The 20,755-nt window shown below is 41.2% G+C and overlaps 1 protein-coding gene across 4 annotated transcripts in view; it reads left to right on the top strand.

Annotated features, from left to right (window-relative positions):
- Positions 1-20,755, top strand: part of crtc3 (CREB regulated transcription coactivator 3) — a 41,235-nt gene that overhangs the window by 3,415 nt on the left and 17,065 nt on the right. For 2 of the 4 annotated variants that reach the window (XM_030088610.1, XM_030088602.1), the window contains exons 2-5: positions 1,483-1,593; positions 5,532-5,660; positions 11,903-11,964; positions 20,044-20,106. In XM_030088610.1, the coding sequence (XP_029944470.1) occupies positions 1,483-1,593; positions 5,532-5,660; positions 11,903-11,964; positions 20,044-20,106 (365 nt within the window). The remainder of the gene's footprint in view (positions 1-1,482; positions 1,594-5,531; positions 5,661-11,902; positions 11,965-20,043; positions 20,107-20,755) is intronic. The other 2 variants (XM_030088618.1, XM_030088626.1) reach the window with 1 other exon arrangement.

The following is a 20,755-nucleotide window of genomic DNA, read 5'->3' as shown; positions in this document are numbered from 1 at the left end:
TATCAAAATAGATCTAGTTTGTCAACCATGTCCAAAAGAAAGTTCAGAAGCACACAGCGAAATGGCCAAAGAAATCCAGGAAAACTGTATTTGGGATAGAAAAAAAAAAAAGCTTTTGATGGAAAAATGAAGTGGCTTTTTAATACTTATATGTATATTCAATAATTTATTGGTCAATGTATTCAGCTTATGCTCTGGGTCTGTGCAGCATCTGAAGGTTTAAGATGCATATCACATTGTCGAGGTTGGAACTAAAATTGTGCGATTAATGAGCTTTTTTTTTGTCCAAAACTGTAATGAAGCTGCATATTTATTAATATTGCTAATTCATTTGTAAGTGTGATGTTTTTCACGAGCAGGCGAGAGCCTACTTTTTTTTATTATTGTTTTAGTGAAAGGGGCTGTTGCTTTGTTGCTGTAAGTGTTTCAAATTCATTTGACTTCTGTATTCTGGCCAAATCTTCTGATGAACTGAAGATGCAACTTGTTTTTTTGGAAAAGTTGCTGGCAGAGTATAGTCCCACGCTGCCCTTTGAATAAATCACCATATCACTTGCTCTTCGCTTGTCACACAAAATCTTTTTGAGAGATACAAGCGACTAAGTTCCTTTTTCTGAGAGTCAATGTTTATTTGGTGTTATTTTCCTGATCACAGTGAAGGACTCGCTTGATAAATCTTACCTTTGTAGAACAGACTGGCCACTGTTTTCTGGATCATTGTGGTATCTCTTGAGAACTGGCTTTATTGAATACCGAGCTGCCATTTCCAAGAATGTGTTCCAGTGCCCTGTGAGCATGAAATTGGCAAATATCTCTTTGATCTGACTATTTTTTTTTTTTTAATTCCTTTTTATTTCCTCAGTTCACTTTCAGAATATAACATCAATCCCAGCAATACCACATGACTTAGCAAAGGCAGAAATGGCCAGGAAAATTTTCTTTTCAGTTGAGAAAATAAATCTTTAATAGAGCGAGACTCATGGATGATGACCAAGAAAAGACAGAAAACAACAAAATAACATGTTACAAACGGATGACGTTAAGATTTTGTAGATTAGACATAGGAACTGCAGATCAAAACCTATCATATCCACAAGCAGAGATCCCTGCAGGAACACACAGAGAGAGGAGGGAACTGGGCGAAAGCGCAGATTAAAGGACAGGGACACAAAGGGAATGGCTTTCAAATGTGACCTGTAATGCAACAACAGTCTTTTAAAGTTGAAACTGCTTTATTTGAAATGTGACGTGGGAACATTTCAAACGAGGAAATGCACAATTTTATATCAAATCCTTTGATGAACCTTTCATGGAAAAAATTAAACCCAAACACTACAGAGTGTATATACATATGTCTGATTTGTCTTGTCTCTGAGGAATAATCAGATTGATTTGATATAAATAGTAAAACTGTGTTTTTTAAATACACATCGACTTCAAGCCCCAAATGCTTAACCTTTATCCTTTTTTCTTGACTGACAGGTGCAGTTTCAGAAGATCCAACAGCTCCGGTTGTCTCAGTCGCGGGCGCAGTACTACGGAGGCTCTCTGCCCAACGTCAATCAGATTGGCAACACAAGCACTGAATTTCAGGTGGGAGCTAATGACAGTCAAAATATACAGCACCCACGCAAACCACTAAATTAAAATGTATCAACACCTCTCTTATACAGTCATCACATTAAATACCATAGACCTCTTAAACCTGGTCCCAAGCAGTTCTTACAATTTTATTTAATGCTCAGTCTGAAGTGTATGTTCATTTTCATGACTCAATGCATTTTGAGAAGGCTTTTCATGAACCAGGTGCTCCATAAAAAGGAAATGGCATTTATTTCTCCTACAGAGAACATTGACATACAGTATGCATCAGACTTACTGAAGCACATTTCTGACATTTTGAAAATAACACCTTGATTTGTTACTGAGCTGAATGTTGTTACAGCACTTCATTTTTTTAAAGTCAAGGATAAGGCTGCACAAAGATCCGTTGATTGTGTGATGGCTGCATGAGCCCTTATTGGGTTGTATTACCCTACTTGATTTCATAACTCTTAAATGTTAAGAGGACAGATTTTGTCCTGTGTTCTGTTGATCATAGGATAAACTAGCTGATGGTGTGAAGTAATTAATCAGAAATGTGAAATTGAGCCTCTGATTTCTCAATTGTGTTGCTGCAAAGTTGAGCCAGATCATAGATTCTTAGTTTTTTTTTCCCGGAAGTTCCCTGACTTTTTTTTTAATCTCTCCCAATTAAATTATATTTATATGACAATTACAATGTAATCATTTTATAGTACCTTGCCTTGAGATAAGATACAGAGGGGGAAAACCCCACAAACATGAACAAGAATATGCCAAAGAGCAGTGGAAAATCTCCCTTTTAATAAGAACAACCCAGCAGCAAAAGCAGCCTCAGAGCGGGTGACATCTGCTTCAACTGTCTGGGGTTAGGGAATAGTAAGGAGTGTAAACAATAGGACGCAAAGCTATAAACAAGTGAACAGACAGCACACGATTCAACATGTTTCAGACTGCTGAGGATAGGACCTGCACATCACTTCCTCACAGCTTCAAAACCTGTAATACCTGCAGGGATTTATAGAGAGAAAGAAGAGAGTGTGACACATGTGGGTGATTTATAAAGAGAAGCTCAGTCCATTCAGAAAGGTTCTAAACTGATACCAGCAGAACTGGGAAATGGTCTATGGCAGGGGTGCCCAACCAGTCGAGTGTTACCAGGTAGACCGCGAGGTGCAGGGGAAAAAAAAGTTTGCGCGGTTAAAAAAAAAAAAAAAAAAAAACGAAAGAAGAGAGTAATTTGCGCGAGCGAGCAAATGTGTGTGTGTGTACGCACGCAGCACTTCATGCATGAGAAACAGCGATGCAGCTGCCCCCCCCCCCCCCATCTTCTTCTTTTTTTTTCCGGCAAACTAGGCACAACTCGGTGCATTGCTGCCACACACAGGTGATTTGCGCTATTACAGCTTCATCTTCTGGGGTGTGAATCCTGCTGTACAGACCCGTTCTCAAAAGAAAGTGAACTACTGCCTGTGCAGTCTCCCTCTCACTTAATCCCTCACCCAGTATTGTTGCAAGTGAAAATGTTTTTAGTCTCAACTTTTCCAAATTTATAAACAATTTTTGCCTCTGTTCTAAGTACGCTGGACATTTAATTATGACATGACATGGCACACCGACTGTAAGGATTCACAGTGTTCACATGTCCCATCAGGATCCCCCCCCCCCGGATGAGGTAGATCCTGAGGGATTGCCAATTTGAAAAGTAGATCTTGGGTCAAAAAAATTTGGGCACTCCTGGTCTATGGTGACCTGAGCCAGTATTGACTTTTATCAGATGGAGCCACTTTTTAGTCTCTTTAGCCTCAGAAACTATTTGAATCTCCTGAAATGGTTCTACATGAGCAGAAAGTGATGACTGAAAACTCTGCCTCCCATTTCACTCCTGGAGACATGAAAAACCCCCAATAAGCAGAACTCAGAGTGAGGTGTTCTTCCTAAATGATATGGTACAGATTTAAGATATGATGGAGCCTGGTCATTAAGAGCTTAGCATGTTTAATCAAGAATTTAAGCTGCTGTTTTAGCTCTTACGGGAAGCTATTAAATGGAAACCAATATGGGGCAAATTTTGGCCTTTACTGCTTTACTGTTACTTTTGTTTCAGGTTTTTGTTTTTTGTTTTTTTTCTGATAGCAAATTGTGCTACAGCACCTCCTTGTCAGTATTACTGCAGCTGCTTTGTTAAAATGAGAGTTTTTACCCTCACTGTGTTGAAGTGGTCTGAACTTGCCTTCAAAATGTAACCTTGCAGTATTCAATCTCTCTGTGGTGGAAAATACACTCAGTGTCTTTTATTTGAGCCAGACGGTGCTTGATGTGAAACGACACAGGGTGTTTTCTTTAAAACTCTGCTTACCTTGAGATTACAATCTGCCAAACTCAAGGTCTTGTTCTCATCTCTGGCTTTTTCCAAGGCTAATTGTGTTTGACCCCCATTTCGAACAAGCAGTTCAACCGCAAAACAGTGGGATGGACCTTCAGAAGTGCAAACAAGCATCTCCTGAGAGCTTTAAATAATTCAGAAGAGTTTCAGCAGACTGGAAGAAAAATTGAGTGAATACCAATGCACTAGTTTTCAGCACTGCTTCAAGCAGTCTCTGCTTTTGTGTGATTTGTCTGCATTTCTCTGTCGCACTGGGCTCTGTATTTGTGTCAGCTCCCCGAGGAGTTTGCAGGGTCCAGGTAAAGGTGCCCTTGTTACCCTTAAGAAAAGCTCTTTGAGGTGGAGCAGTCATTGCAACACTGCCTCAATGTCTAGATATCAGAGAGCCCTTTCACTTACATAAGCCTTTTTGCTCACTCATCAGGGAACAGAATTCTACCATCTAAAAGACTCCTTCCTGTAGTCCAATTCCTTCTAATGTTTTTGCCGACCTAGCTTTATTATTTTTTATTATTGAGTGCGTGATGTTGTACAGGCTCAACACACTTACCAAACAGAAAGAAATTTGGGTTGTGTTTATACCGTCAAGGTCCAATTTTAATTCATTGCCCCAGGATCTTGCATTCAAAGGTGGGTCCTAGCACTCACTGCCACTGTTAGAATATTATCCTTGGCTATCTGAGGTTACAAGATCAAGACAATGGGGACAGGAAATTCTTGACGAAAATGCATTATAATAATAATGAAAAAAAAAATTACAAAAGTACTCGATTTTACCATTACATAACAGAAAAGCCTCTGTTCATGTCCAGTATTGTATCGGACTCGGGTCACTTGGAGGGATGGGTGCCAAGAATTTTCGCACCTTCATTTGGTTTGGCTGACTTTCACACTGCAATTTTGAGAGAGGACCAAACGCCTTGACAACGTCATGTAATTACAGCAGCTGCTTGTTTGGGGCCCACTATCGCCCAAAATGAACACTAATCAGAGATTAGTCTGGACCGAAAGCAGACGTCTCTCCCAGTAGCTGGCTAGCAGCTAGCCACAAGCAACAGCAATATACAGTCTGCTGATCATTTATCAGTTAGCACTTGCACTACCTCTCTATTCCACATCTGCTCACGAGTCATTTTTCAACTCTTTTTTTGCTTCCGTTTCTTCTGACTCAGTGCCGGTGGCTTTGTTTGTTTTATTACCCAAAATGCATTGCGCTCTACTTGCTACAGCCGCTAGGAAAGTCCACTTGCAAGGGAACCAAGATTTGTGGTTTCAAAGGGACCAGCGTTGGCTTGTTTGATCCGGATCTGAGTTCAGGGAAGCTTTCACATAAGAACGAACGAAGCGGACTTTCCCAGAAAGTCCCTGACGTGATCTCAGGTCCGGATCAAACAGGGCTGGTGTCAAAGTACCTTTAAGTCTGATGAGTCAGCTTGATAACAAGGGACATCTGGCATTGTTATTGATTGTTTCAATGAAATGATACAATTTTTCTTTTTGGATGTTTGTTAACAGCTGTGTTTTTTCTCTGATGTGAACGTTTGATTCTTACCCCTTTTTGCAGGGCGGTTTCCCTTCAGGGTTAGACTCGGTCAGAGGGACCCGCCACCATGGGCTGGTTGAGAGGGTCCACAGGGATCGCAACCGCATCAACTCTCCACATCGCCGACCCATCGACAAGCACGGACGGCAGATATCCTTTTTCCAGCCTAGACCACCAACAGTAGGAAACCTGACAAACACAGTTTGTGTGTGATGTAGATGCTGGTGTCCTCATAGAGGGAGGTCTGTGTGTGTATCAGCTACCAGGTGGTTGATCTTTGGTGCGTTCCTTTTCTTTTTTTCTTTTTTTTTTTGTTTTCCTTTTAAATGGCGCTTGGGTATGGTTTCAAATGTGACGACACAAGTGTAGGCAGCTGTTTCGCAGCCTCAGGATAGAGTTAGTCATTATGTTAATTTGAAATGTGAAGCAGAGGTACTGTGCTTTACTCATGCCTTAATGGACGTTGACAGTCGGAGGGGATTCTCTGCATATTCTGAATGCAAACTGAGGTTGTGTGGATGTTTATGTGTGGATGCCTTTGTTTGTGGAAGCCTAGAATTGAATGTGTTTCTTCTAATGGTGATGATTGAGGGACAGAGCAGTGAGAATGGCTGCCTCCACTCTTACCTGTATACCTTTTTTTAGAATTAATTTTCTTAAAGCTGAAGACTTCATTTTTGCAATACTTTGGCTGCAGCTTCATGGTCTCCTGAAATAATTCAGGCTTTGCAAGACTTGGATCAGTCAGATTGTGTTATGTAAAAGTATCTCATTTGCAATGCACAGCTAAGCATCATGAATGCTGTCAGTTCTCAGCAGTTACATGTGTGACGTTTGTCATAATTCATCACAGCTCTGTCAGCTTGACATATATAATTTAAGCAAAATCCCAGAAATATCCAAATGATAATGCATCTTATGTGAATCTTTAAAGTGCAAACAAGTTCTGTGAGTCTGTCCTGTCCTTTTCTCTCCTTCAATCCCCTCACCCCAACTGGAATAGCCGAAAGCTGCCACCTCTGAGCCTGGTTCTGCAGGTTTCTTCCTTTTGAAAGGGACATTTCGCTTTCCACGGTTGCTTATGTCTGCTCATGTGGAACTATTGGGCTTTCTCTGCAAAGGAGCCAACAAATGACTGTTGTACTTGGTGCTGTATGAATAAAACTGAATTGAATTGAAAGTTAAAAGGAAATTTTTTCCAGGAAAGTTAAAACACTGCAAATATAAGCTGAAATGTTATTTTGAATGCAGTGTGTAGCTTCAAAACAATAAGAGAACATGGAATGATCTCTTAATATTTGCATGAAATGCCACTGTCCACTGAGCCCATCAGTAACCTCCCCAAACCTAGAGCATTTTCACAAACTGATCTGCTTATTTTTTTCTATTCCCTGAGGCAGAGATGATTCAGTGACCTGTCTCTTTAGGTTGTGATCGCCAGAGAGGAGGTTATCTTGTGTCTCAGTATGTGATGCCACACCGGTGTACACTTCTGGGAAGTACGATCGAAACTGATGATTATATTCTCTTCAGGATGTAATGGCTTTGAAGAGGATGTCCAGAATATTTCTGTTTCTTTTTCGTCATGTGAAATGCTGAACGACTTAAGGAAGCTCAGTCATTTTGGTAAAACAGTAATACACACACTCCACTGTTTGAAGAAGCTTCTGATTGATCAAGGATGGTACTGGATTGTAAGCTATGTTATCATGCTCTGTGTAACACAGAGCACAGTATATAATCTATATAAACCCTGGGTGAAGGCAGCCCCCCTCAAAGTCTGCTCTTGTTCGTGTCAAAACAGAAGCAGTTGCTCCATTTGCATCTGGGTGGATGGTGTCAGTTCCACACACGTGCATGTTGCACATTCATCTGTTCAGCACGGGTCCACTTGGTCAACACGGTGCAAAAGTTCACCGCTGAGAGAGATTATTGGAGTTGCTCTGGCCAAAACAGGACAGTCAGTGGGTTTTTGAATTGAGAGGATCTCCCCTGCTGAATATGACGGAAAGAAGTGTGGTTAGTTTTTGTGTGCCTGTTTTGTGCAGATCAGTGATTTATTATGTATCGGTTACAAACAGCTGTGGCATTTCCTATTAGTTTGTTCACATTTTCAAGTCCACTTCGGTTTTTTTCCCTCAATCTTTTTTGGCCTGCTGTTCATAGTCTTATGACAATTCGGACAAATGAAGTTAAAATGTTGGTTGGAGATTTTTTTTTTTTTTTTTTTTTTGAAAGGTTTTCCGTTTTAAAGCGGTGAGCACAGTGCCAATTAAACAGGTCAGATTTGGATCCTGGAGTGATCTAATTCAAATTGGCACAATACCACATAGAATTTCATTGATAAGTGAGGAAAGTTTTTTCATATAATTGACTAAATATTCTAATCCAGAGAATATTTTATTGCAACCTAATAAAATGATACTGGAAGTTTTCATTGTTGGAAGTGACACCGCCTACATTCAAAGTGTCGCTGCTGCTGTTGCTACTTTCTGAATGTTTTCTTCAAAAAGATGTTTTTATCTGGAAAAACCAATAGAGTAGCTTAAGAAGAAAGAATCAGGAGTTGGTTGCGTCAGGTACGGGTGAGACGGTTGATTTGCTCTGAAATAAGCATTGGCAACACTGGCAAAAGCCCTCAAAGTATGCATATTGTTCAAAATCAGTCAGTATTGTGGCTAATCCCTGATTAAATCCATCATACATTTAGAGAGGAACAATTATTTTTCTAGTAGTAAATTACTTGAAATCAACACTGAACTCCCAGCACTACTTTATTTTTTTAACTGTTGTGCACTTTTGTTTTAAAAAGCTGGTGATGTTTAAAAAAAAAAAAAAAATGAATAAATACAAAAATTGCTCTCAAGGCTTCCATTCAGCATCTTGTATGTTTTTACTCTAATGGCAATTTTTGATTTCACAGTCCCTTTACACAGCATCACCCCTGTTCAATTTTTAAACACAAAATGATGTAGTGTCTCACAATAGCAACACAGTTACAATCAGTGTGACTTTGCTCTATGTGCTTAGTGATTCAAAACATTTTTTTGAAAGGAAAAGCATTGTCTGGGGGACAAGCTTGAGCCTCTCTAGAACCCTGAATGGTCTTTTATTCTGGGACCTTGTGGAGCCATTCATTTCATCACCCAGAAATTACCTTTATTGCTATTTTAGCAGGAATTGTTGGGAATATGTGGCTTTCACCAACTCTTTTGCATGAAACTCACTGAAATAGCAGTTTGATTTTATTTGATTATTCTTTCGTCACACACAGACACCAATTTACATGATAATTATTCCAATTTTTCTCAATTATTTCTCTAGCTTGACACTTTAAGGTTCTTTCTGGTGCAGACATTGAAAAGTCCTTCCCTTAATCTGGCTATTCTGTCAGGACTCTGAGTAAATGCTCAATTTGCTGACTCTGAATAAGAGTTTCTGCTGAATTTACAGCTGCTGGCAGCTGTAAATGGGACCACCATCTACCAGGAACAGAGGTTGATGGCAGAGAGCAGTCAAAACATCTTGAAAAATGTGTGCTGTGGTCTGTGACTTCAGTTTACCCATGTTTGTGCTCGATTTTGAAAATGGAATTGTGGTTTGAGGCTGTGATGGGCCAAAGGAATAATGGTTTGTTTTGAGATATTCTTGTATTTTGCCATCACTGATCGCAGAGAACACAGGAATGGTTGCTCATTTCTTCTGTTTTTTAAGCTGCGTACCGGACACACAACACAAGTGTGTCATCTATGGTTATAGGTTGTGACTCTGTCATTGTAGCTGTCTGAAGGTGTTAATCCAGTTTGACAGGATTGCACCCTCTCTTTTGTTTTGGAGAAACCATAACAGCGTCCTTTCTACTTTGGTCATGTTTGTTTGTGTGTGTTTGAACAGGGGCTTATCCCGTATTTTGTGAGAGGCATGTTGAGTGACAGCAGTCCTTCGGTCACTGATGATAGTCTCAAGGCCTGAGCACGTGCTTTCTGGAGCACTCAATGATTCTTGTTTGGATATAATTTGATAAACAACAGGCTTTCCAAAAAGAAATATGTTTGTTTTTGTGCCATGTTTTACATTTTGAGGCTTAAATATGCATTAGCTGGTGGTAGTACAGTGAAAGGTGTTATTAATTCATTAACTTTTAGAGAAAATCAGTTCACACTGCAGTGTTTCTGTTGTTGCATCAAAACAAGGACAAGCAGATTGATTAACAGCTTCTTCCCGAGATCCATCACCACCCTGAACTCGGATATAAAACTACTCAGGTCACTAGTCTAATATAAATGTGCAATATTGATATCTCTGCCACTGAGGTTGCTGCTACTTTTTTATACACTTTTTTATTCTTTTTTGGGGCGACAGTAGCTCAGTTGGTAGAGCAGGTCGTCTTATAACCGGAAGGTTGGCGGTTCGATCCCCGCTCCCGCAGGCGTAAAACTGTCGTCGTGTCCTTGGGCAAGACACTTCACCCACCTTGCCTAGTATGAAAGTTGTGAGAGTGAATGGTTGGTGGTGGTCGGAGGGGCCGATGGCGCAGATTGGCAGCCTCGCTTCTGTCAGTCTGCCCCAGGGCAGCTGTGGCTACAATAGTAGCTTACCACCACCCAATATGGTGTGAATAAATAATGCAATGTAAAGCGTCTTTGAGTGTCCTGAAAAGCGCTATATAAAACCAATGCATTATTATTATTATTTATTATTAACTTATTACCTGTTGCTCTGAAAGAAGCTCTCCAATTTCGTTATGACAGTAAAGGCTATTCTGACCCAGATTTGTTTTCAAAAATATTGTAATCTTTTTGTCTGGCCTTGCTTTTCTGAAAGTGTTCCTGTAGTGGTTGCAGTAAGGATTTGTCACATTTTGACAAATTAACAATTCACATCTTTTTTTCTTTCCATAAGATGTCTTTTTTTTATTCCAATTTTCTGGTTTTGCAAACATGTTCGTGTAACATAGATTTTGCGTATGCAACAGCAAAGCACTGCAAAGCTGTTTTTGTCTGAGCTTTTCCAGAATGAATGAGGCTTCGAACAAGTAAGATTGTGCTAAACAGCAGTTGCTTTGCAGCCATAGCAAATAGCCTGTTGATTCATTTGTATTTCCGTCTTGTTAGAGAAGACACAAACATCCTAGAAGGGTGTCCAGCAGTCTGGCAGTAACCCCTTCACTGTTCGAAGAAACAGCTGTGGTGAAGCTTCCTCTCCTGTACAAAGAAGAAGAGTTCATTGTCTGGCAAATGGAATGTTCCCTTCCGTTTGTTCTCCGCCGCATTGGATGAAGAGGGCATGGCAAATGTTCAGTGTTCTGATGTGAACAGTGTGTCTACATCTGATGGGTGTTCCTATGGTGTGTTTTGCCAGTAGGTTGCTTATTTTCAGGGCATATGATTGTTCAGATCAGTATTGCAAAGCTTGTTCTGGGTGAGGTTAATTTTTTTTCATAACAGTGCATCAACAATTCACATTGTCCTGTACAGCCTTAAAGGAATACTCCGAAGATTTTGGACCCGCACCCTATCCCTATCATTTACAAAGTGAAATAAGCTCATAAATACCTTTTTTGTGTCTGTTCGTCCAGCGGCTGGATCCCAGCCGTTAGCATCGCATTTAGCTTAGCTCAATTGCTGGAAGTCAATTGGAAACAGAGCCGGACTGACGAAAGTGGACAAAATACTCCTTCCAGTGGTCCAGGGGACGGTGTATTAGCACGTGAAGTAAATCCGAATGGTTATAAAATATTTCAAAAGACGTGTTTTCTTTTCAATCCGTTAAAATAACGTTTTGATACACAGACCTGCGCATGCGCAGTGCTCCGCGGAAGGATATACCGGAGCACAGCAGTAGAAGCATAGACTCAGCCGCTGTGCGCCGGTATATCCTTCCACGGAGCACTATGCTTGTGCAGATCTGTGTGTATGAAAACATTATTTTAACGGATTGAAAAGAAAACACGTCTTTTAAAATGTTTTATAACCATTCGGATTTACTTCACGTGCTAATACGCCGTCCCATGGACCACTGGAAGGAATATATTGTCCACTTTCATCAGTCCGGCTCTGTTTCCTCTTCACTTCCAGCAGTTGAGCTAAGCTAACTACGATGCTAACAGCTGGGAGCCAGCCGCTGGACGAACGGACACAATAAAGGTATTTATGAGCTAATCTCACTTTGTAAATGATAGAGATAGGGCGTGGGTCCAAAATCTTCGGAGTATTCTTTAAACACCAAACATTATAGTTGCAATGTAAGAATGTAGAGTTTTTTTGGGAGATATTTAAAGTCTCGCGCATTAATCACATTGAAAATGAATTTGTGTGTTCTCCTTAATCGAATTGAATCGATGGAGCGAGGTTTCTTTATTTGTGCCAAAGCTTTCCCTAACAGCCACTCACATAGATAGCTCTCCCTATGGAGCTGTGTACCTTTCCCCACCGCCGGACAACAACTGGAGAAGGTGAGTCGCGCCTCTGTTCAGCTGCCGAAAGAATGTTTATTTTCCTGTCCTCTTCCTGTACTGACATTATTTTACAGCAGGGACGGTCTCCTCTTGCCAACGTGCAACGTCCTTCCTGTATGGTGTTGTTCTGTTTCTGCTAATAATTTCTTTTTAAATACAGATACCAATAATCTCTATCAAAGGCACGGATAATCAGTGGATGCTCTAGGTAGAAGATTCAGGCTAATAGGTGCCTGTCTTGATTGTTAATTTTTCTTTTTTTTTTCAAGTAGGAGAAAGCTGTGTCGTTCCCAGAAGGATACATCGAACTAAAGGTGTTTGACAGTTAGCCTTTTCTATTAAAGGTCATGCCCAACAGCAGTGATCCCACTGTTTAGGGATTTAATGTTGTCACTGCCCTGTGGTGCAGAATCCTCCCATCTACCTGAAATTCAATCTCGGTGTAAGCTAGTTGCTCTAAATGTAAGTTACAAGATAGACTTTTCATCGTTTGCATGTGCCTCCACCGAGAAGTCAGTCTGCTGTCGGTTGGCGGCTTTTCCCCAGTGTTTACAGGAGAGTGAATTATAGGCCTGTGATAAAACAGCTCAGCCAAGCTCCTCCCCACTCACTCTCCTCAGTCTTGCTCGGTCTCCACTCTTGTGTTTTGTATGCTGGCTTGGCCGGCTGCCAGTCACCCTGCCTCGTCTTCTTCCACAGTACCAACACAGAAACACAGCAATGAGCTTACTGTAGCAGCTTGTATGGTAGAAATGAATAAGGCCCACGCCCTCTCGTCATTGTTGACAGCGCAGAACAGGTTGGCTGACAAACGTCCTCACAGAGCAGCCAGACGTCAGTGTTCTCGGAGTGGGTGTGTTTCTCGCAGAGACCATGTGGCACAAAGCGCTGTGAGTAGGCTCTCACGTTTAATTTGAGCAGTAGTACTTTGTTCCAGAGTGTGACTCGCCATGAATGATTGATGCTCAAATCGGCTAAACATCGACAGAATGACGGTCTGTCTCCACTTTATTCCTCTCTTCTCAGATTGTATTTCTCCTCCTCCACTATGTTAATGATTGGCATCATCTCTGTCAAGTCTCTGCAGGCCAAATCTAAACTCTCTTGCTGGCCTGCGGCAGATTGCAGCGATACTGTGCAGCAGGAATAAACTCCGCCCCCTCGGCAGTGGACTTAGCCAATCACATGCATAAATACACATGTATTATACCTATTATACCTATGCATGCAATTACATATACTACACTGGGGCAGTGGTGGCGTAGCGGCTAGATCGAAGTTCAATCCCCACAGCGGTCAGACCTCCCCGTCAGCTCTCCAGAGCGCCCTGATGTGGCTGCCTACCACATCCTAGAAATAGGTTGGGTCAATGCGGACGAGGAATAGAGGAGCTTCCCCAAGGGATTAACAAAGTATGATTTAAAAAAAAAATATATGTATTAGTTGGTTTGTGTAAGCCTAAACAGATGGTAAGATTAAGAAAACCACTCGGGCCATTCACTATCAAGGAACTTCATTGACATTTTTAAATGTTTTATTTGCCTTTCAAAGGAAGTTATTTGCTTGGTTTGTGGTGTATTGTTTTTTAATCACAATCCATGAGAGGGAAATTTCATCAAATACTTTGTCTGTTGGTGGATGGCTTACATGAAATTAACAAATTGTTAACTTGATAATGCCTCATTTCTTCGTATTTTAAACAAACTGCAGCCTTAGTCATGTGTGGAAGAACCACATACAGACACGAGACAGTGACACCACCTCCTAACGCCGCCCAGCCGCTGCTCTACTGTAGGATAGCGTCCCATTCTACAGCTGGGTTTGTCCCAAGTCCCACAGCAGAGTGGGTTGGTCGCTCTTGCACAAATAGCACATCCAAGCTAATCCCACAAGTGTTCAATGAAGTTGAGGTCAGTACTACTGGCGGGGAAGCTCATCCTTTCCATCCTCCCCTGAGGAAACCCCCTCTGTTTGGGTGAGCACTGTCCTCTTGGAGGATGCAGCTCTTTACAGTGGCAATCTCATCTCAGTATGTTTATTTCTTTAGGTGCCAGCTCATCACAATCATTGGAATATGAAGAAAAAACTAACAAAATGGTCAGGGGGGCTTACTCATGTTTCCAGCTCATCCCTCACATGCATGTTTTTTTTTTTTTTTGTACAATTTAGTACTAGAAAAAAAAGAAGAAAACAGGATATCTGACAATATATTGTTTACTTCTTGTTATAAAAAAATGCAGTTATTAACTGCAAACATACATTTTCTCACAGTTCTTCTGAGTTTAGAATATCTAACAGCAAACAATGGCCCAGTTTACATGGGTGTTTTTTTCAATCCAATTGTAAACAATCGTATTAAACGGAGTGTATTCATGTAGTGATCCACGATGAATCCTCGTTTACAAGGACCCTGGTGAAGCGGATTATACAGCGTCCTGTGACATGCGCACAAAGTCTCACGAGGAACTTTCAGGTCTTTAGCTCTGCAGCAGCAGTCCTCAGCGCCGAGCAGAGAGTTTTTATCTGCTGATATCTGCTCAAATAATGTCCCAAAAGTCCATGATACGCTGCTGAAGGAGTGGCTGCTCCCCTGGCTGCAGCACCGCTGCACCGAGCGGCACATCTCGGTGTGAGCTCTGGTCGCATGCCGATGTTTCGAATTAACTGGTGCCCGTGTTAACTTGTGACCAATTCATGATTGAAACATGTAGTTCTTCTGGCGAACGTCGGTTATCGACAGTTACAGTGAGTGTATACGTTTCAAGTCATTTGTGAGTCTTGCTTTAACAACTGCTGTAATCAGCATGTGTTTACACAGACCACCGCCGTCATTCGTTAACCCGGGAACCAGTTAATCCATAACACCTGCCGGCGATCGCTTGTATTCTGCTATAGAGCTCTTTATACAACTCGCTATTGCGCGATTTTTTCCATCTCGCCTCACCAATGTTTTTTCTGTCGGGGTTTTTTACTAAAAAAGTGTCTTTCAACCACCTGCTGGTTTTTTGACTGTGCTGCTTCCCGTTTACTGGCACGTCACACGTCACTACCTATGAGGGAACGCGTGCGCAGAACAAACACTCCCCCAGTTCAATCCACTCCGCTGTCAGGCTCGTTTATAAGGGACACGGAGCGGATTGTCGATCGGCGTAGACCACCTCATACAGTCGGCTCCAAATTACAATCCGCTCCGAGTGAAGCGGATCCACTCGGTCGTTTACATGACACATTTTACAATCCGCTTATACGTGGTCCATGTAAACGTGCCTACTGATGTGAGTCTCCTGCGTCAGGGTTCTTTGAAAGCTTTAGCCGACTCACCATTATCAAACGGATGTTTCCACTGCTGCCTGGTAATTTCCTAAATTGGGTCAGGGCTGTTGTCATTACAACAACATGATTTTGCAAGAGTATCCTTGTCTTGTGAGCCTCATGTTTGGGTGAAAAGAATGATCTTCCCTTAAGATTGCTTTTGCTTTTTTATCAGTGTTGTGGTTTTAGTTCCAGCCTGCAAATGGAACGTGTAACTCAAAACAACATAATACTGTAGGAAGGGAGGTGGGAAATGTGTATGGACTGAAATTTTGCCAGATTTCTAAGTTATTTTTTTTAGAAGTAATGTTAAGAACATTTTCTGTGCTGTTCTCCTCAAAGTTATCTGGTGGTAATATCCTTATTTAAGTCGCTGATGTTTTGTTGAACAAAACAGATCACTGACTAAAGTTAACCATCTCTGGAAAAGGTTTTAGGCTCTCGTGTTGCTGCAGTGAGAATCAGATTCCCTGCTTGTCCGTCTCAGGGGAGAGTGGGGCGGTAAGTGTTTACAACGCCAGCTACATCTGCACTGCATTATCGTTAGTCAGTCGGGGAGACAAGCCACAGAGCTCTTTAACTGTTTCATTGCTTTAACTATCACAACTCTGCTCCCTGCCTACACCCAGCCTCTCGAGCTCTGACAAGTGGCGAAGAGCAATCATCTGTCTGCTCGCCTAAACCAACCAAGGAGGGCAGAAAAGAGAGCAAAATGATTTCCAGTCATTCTGTATGAGATGTTCCAGATGATTTTGAGGTTATGTATTATATCTGTCACAAGATACGAGGGTCGCTCATCAGTGTCAAATAATTTTCAATCTAATTCACACACAGGGAGTCAAAAATAGTCATGGTATAGCTTCCATAGAGCCTTGATCCGTAACTTACTCTGAAAAGAACACAAAAGGAGATGATGCATCGTCAGTCCACAGATGAATTCTTGCAAGTTCTTCCAGATGTTCATTGACAGTCAACAAAACTACACACAAGCCTAATTTACTTTGCTCTTTAGTAGCATGCATCTGTTTGCATTAAGATGATTGGTGTCAAGCTTTCCTGGCTCTATTACAACACCACTTCGAGGCATTGGGCCAGTACTCGGGGCTTGCAAGGCATGACAGAAATGCAGGGGAACAGAGTTGTTCACATAGCCTTTAACCGCTCTGTGACTAACAGTCTTGCCAGCAGATTTTATCATCTCTCTGGATTTTTTAGAAACTTTTTGTATGTACAGAAAGATGTGATTTCCCAACTTTGTCGATCAGTGGTGAGTCAGGCCATGATTTTTGATTTCCTCCATCTGTTCTTTAAGGTTAACCGAGTGTGCAGCATTTTTTGCATATGAGGGGTGTCAGCATTTTCAGTGTGTGCGGGCGACTGGGATGTTCTAAAAGAGAGCTCTTTTAAGGGGTCCAGAGACATCAGACCTGGGTCCAGCTCAGCGTCCCTTTGGAGACCATCTGCTTCAGGGTCATAGCCTCAGTCCAGTCCCACGCCCTCCTCCTTTCCCAATCACCCATCTTTGGCCTGCTGTTCCTGTACCCGCCTCTCTTGGGACGAAATCGCAGACTGAGCTCTCTGGAGGCCGCAACGGGGAAAGGATTTCCAGAAGAGAGGTCTAAAATTTTTCCAATGCTGTCCCATTGGGAGGACTTTCATCCTCCATCTAGGTGGCCCGAGTTGCTGCTTTCGTATTAAAGCGCCTGCATTTCTGTTTTGAAGCCTTAAACTGCATGAGCAACTTCACAAAATATGCACTGCTCCTTCACCAAAAAGGCATTGCTCTGCATCTAATGCTCTCATGTTCACACACAACCACTCCTGGATAAAATTAGGAGACTTTAAAAGTCAATTTCAACATGTTGATCTCATAGTTGTTACAAATAGAAAGTAATTCATTGTGCCATTGTGCGAGAGTGACATTTATTGCATGTTGGGTGGAGTGTCACAATTAATCTGCATTCCATTGCCTACGTCAAATATCTAAATTTAAGCACAGCATAGACACTGTAGTAACAAGTGCTACTCATCCAGGTAATATGACACACATGGAAGTGTTTGTGTTTCTGTTTACTCACAGCTCACCAAATGTCTAATAACGAGGAAGGACAACATCAAAATAGCAATGGAGCTCTATAATATTTATCAAGACCCAAACTTCAGCTCATTAAGGCCTGAAAAAAACAGCATCTTACTCATTGTGTTTAATTGCAGCATTTCTGTTCTTCCACCTTTAAAACTTTGTTGATTTACCATCTCATGCACAGCACTCCAAAGAGAAGATTGGATACAGGTTCAAGTATAAAGGACTTTAAAACTAGTGTGGTTTAATTCCATTCATTCAAGTACATTTAGAGTGTGTGGTCTACGATAGTCCAGTTGACATATGTTGAATTTCACCCTTCAAGACATTCATTCTATGATCAATCAAACACTGTTGCCATGGCCAAAAAGCCACAGTATTTGAACAAGGAGTAGGTTAACTATGAGGTGGCAGTGCTAAGTACCACTCCACCCTCAAATATTACTGTTTTTAATCAGTTTACTATGCCCGTGCTGATGCAGTAGTACGTCATTTTCCTGTGACGGAGTGCTCTATTAATAGAAAGGATGCTCAAAAGGTCAGTCGTCAGTGCTGTGAACCTGACGTGACAGGCAACAGGACACATACCAAAGCACTGGGAGTGGATGGAGGGCGTGCTCAACTCGAGTTTACATCCCATTTTTGACCCAGGGGCCTAATGGGTTAATCTGGCCCTGTTGTCCCACATTCCTGTCTGGTTACCAAGTTAATTGCGCAGACCTGTGAATGCCAAAACCGTCTCTTAAAGTTTCACTTTTTGCCTAAAGTTGTTTGATTGTGTGAGGGCTTCCAGTCCTGCAACAGTGAATTCAAAGTGTGGCCCTCAGCTTGGAGATGATTAAGAAGCGCTGGTTTTGATGATAGTCTAGCTAGTTATCTAGTTTAAAGCACCTGATTGCAAGACATTTTCCTTTTCTCATATAACCTGATGCTCAAGATACTGATCTTTTCCTGTGTTTTAGCAGTTTTTAAAAATACAATTTTATACATTTCACAAAAGTAATGGAATGTGTAATTGACTAGTAATATCTCTGTTGTCAGTTTTTGTATAACATCTTTATTTTGCTTCTTAATGGTATTTGGTATGCTTTTCTACCATTGACTAGTTTAATGTTGTTTGGTAGATTGAGTCACAGAAGTTAGAAGGAAAAAATACATTTTGACAATTGATAAACACGAGCTCAGTAGCTTCTGGAAGAACCATACAACCATTACAATGCTGTGCCTCATCCTCATGCTGCACACCGCACAAGCCTGCTCACACACCGCTGTGGGCTGGCACACACGCCATTCCCCTACCAGCATTTCTCCACAGTACGCCAACTTGGATGTTTTGGTTACCCTGGCTCGGACAGCACTCCCAAGATGATCCCACATGACTTTAATAGAGTTTGAGTTCAGGATTGTTTGTGAGTTCATGAAGTTCCAGAAGCTCAGTAGCAGAACAAGCTCTGGTCTTGGCTGAGAAGATTTTCTAGTCTTCTATAAACTCAACTCACATGAACAACTCTGCTGCTAATCTCACAAATGAACATTTCTTTCAAAAGTGGCACTTTAAATTTAAAAAAGATAAAGGCAAACACATTTACTTACTTTTCATGCTATGCTTAACTAATAGAGTGAGGGATCACATAACTTAGGGTTTCGTTCATTCAGTAGTTTCATGTTTTTCAGTTCCAGATGAAGGTGTGTTTAAATTTTTCGAATCAAAATAAAGTGTCAGTTTGCTGGTCATTGATGTAGCCTCACTACCCGCTAACTTGTGGATTTGTCAGCTGCTTTAAAACATGTTTCAATCACGTAGATGATTTCCCTTGTTTTTATAATATCAGCTTAAAATTGAAAGCTTTGGTTTTTTTTTTTTAAACCAGGTGTTCCTGTAAAAGGGGTTGCACTGCTAGTTTCAACACAGCCAAAACAAATACAAACCAAACCAATGAATACAAACGTACCCATTTGGAATAAGTCTGCATCTTCTTTTAACTGACGACGAAGAACATTAATATTTTGTGGACATGCTTGTCAATCACTCCAAGACCAGGAGCATCTGGATAGCTGAATAACGGACGGCTCTTAAGAAGTCCATTTCAGTTTTGTGGTGGACCTCTTTTTTTTTTCTTCTTCTTCTTTTTTTAAAGACTGGTTGCACCAGTTAGAATTGAGCGTCTTCTCTCTGCTTTTAGCTTTGTAACAGGTCAAGACCCCTTTTCGCAGAATACCTCAGAAAAATCCACTGAGTCACTGTTTCCATTCCATCGTTTCAGACTCTGACAATGAGTCTTCACATGAAGTTGTTTATGCCTTTTTCTGTGTGGCCAGCCACTGCTCAGAAAGCCGGTTGTGTTGCACCAGTTTTTTTGTTTTACATTAAAAACTGGCAAGCAGCTGGAAACAGCTGCTCAGCTGCAGGTTTTATAAACTGGGCCCGCTCTCATTCTTTTTGATGCCACTCTTTCCTTTGTGTCCGTACTCCAAACTTTCTTTCAAAATGAGTGGGTATTATGCTACGTCTCAGTATTTTCCAGGGTTTCTTCCTTCCTAAGCAGCACCAAATAAAATATGTTGTATTTCCAGCCGAATCTATATCTCGTCCTCTCAAAATTGCAGGCAGGAGCTCAGGAGGACTCTGCTTTCACCCACTAACCTTGTCTGTCGTGGTTTTCCTCTTTCTGTCTTTGAAGGGAACAGCAGCCATGGACTGAGGAAAAACGGCCTGGGTTTAGATTAATATCACAACTCAACAGGTGACCCTTGACCCCTCCTTTTCCCCCCATCCCCCTTTCTGTCACTCTTGTTTGCCCTCAGCTTCTCTTTCATGCTTTATCCCTCGCTCACAGCGGCCAACAATTCTGCTCTTTGTCTTTTTCCAATCTCTCTTGGCCACATAACATCCTGGTTTCTATCCTTTGTAAATCTCTGCCTGATTTGTAACATCTCAATAATCCTCTCCTTTCTCCTTTGAAGCACTGCGATAGACGGCTGCAACGTCTCAACCACAGGCTGTTTTGGTTGATTTGTTGATGCTTTCTTTTCTTTTTGTACTTTTTCACTGATGGTTTTGTATTTCTGAAATATTAATCCGTAGTTTCTCTTGTACTAACCCAACAGTAGGACTCCTGGCTCATTTGCAGGCTAACATCAAGACTCTTTATTAACATTTTTTTCTTCCTTTCATCCTTCTGACAACCTTCTCAGAGATTGTTTTTGAAAATGTTCTTTTTTTGGTTTGTTTCAAGTTTTATAAAGTCAATGAAAGTGTTTGTATACAGAATGTCAACAGTTCAATAGAGTGAGCACAGATGAATTTTGAATTCATTCCCAGAAGCTCACAATTTGCGCTTGTTTTGAATATAGTTCGACTGAATGTGTGTCAAATGTAAAAGATGACCTGAT

Source organism: Salarias fasciatus, chromosome 1 (genome assembly GCF_902148845.1).
Source record: "Salarias fasciatus chromosome 1, fSalaFa1.1, whole genome shotgun sequence".
Classification (NCBI taxonomy): domain Eukaryota; kingdom Metazoa; phylum Chordata; class Actinopteri; order Blenniiformes; family Blenniidae; genus Salarias; species Salarias fasciatus.
Note: the sequence above shows the minus strand (reverse complement) of the source record. Positions and strands in the feature narration are given on the sequence as shown.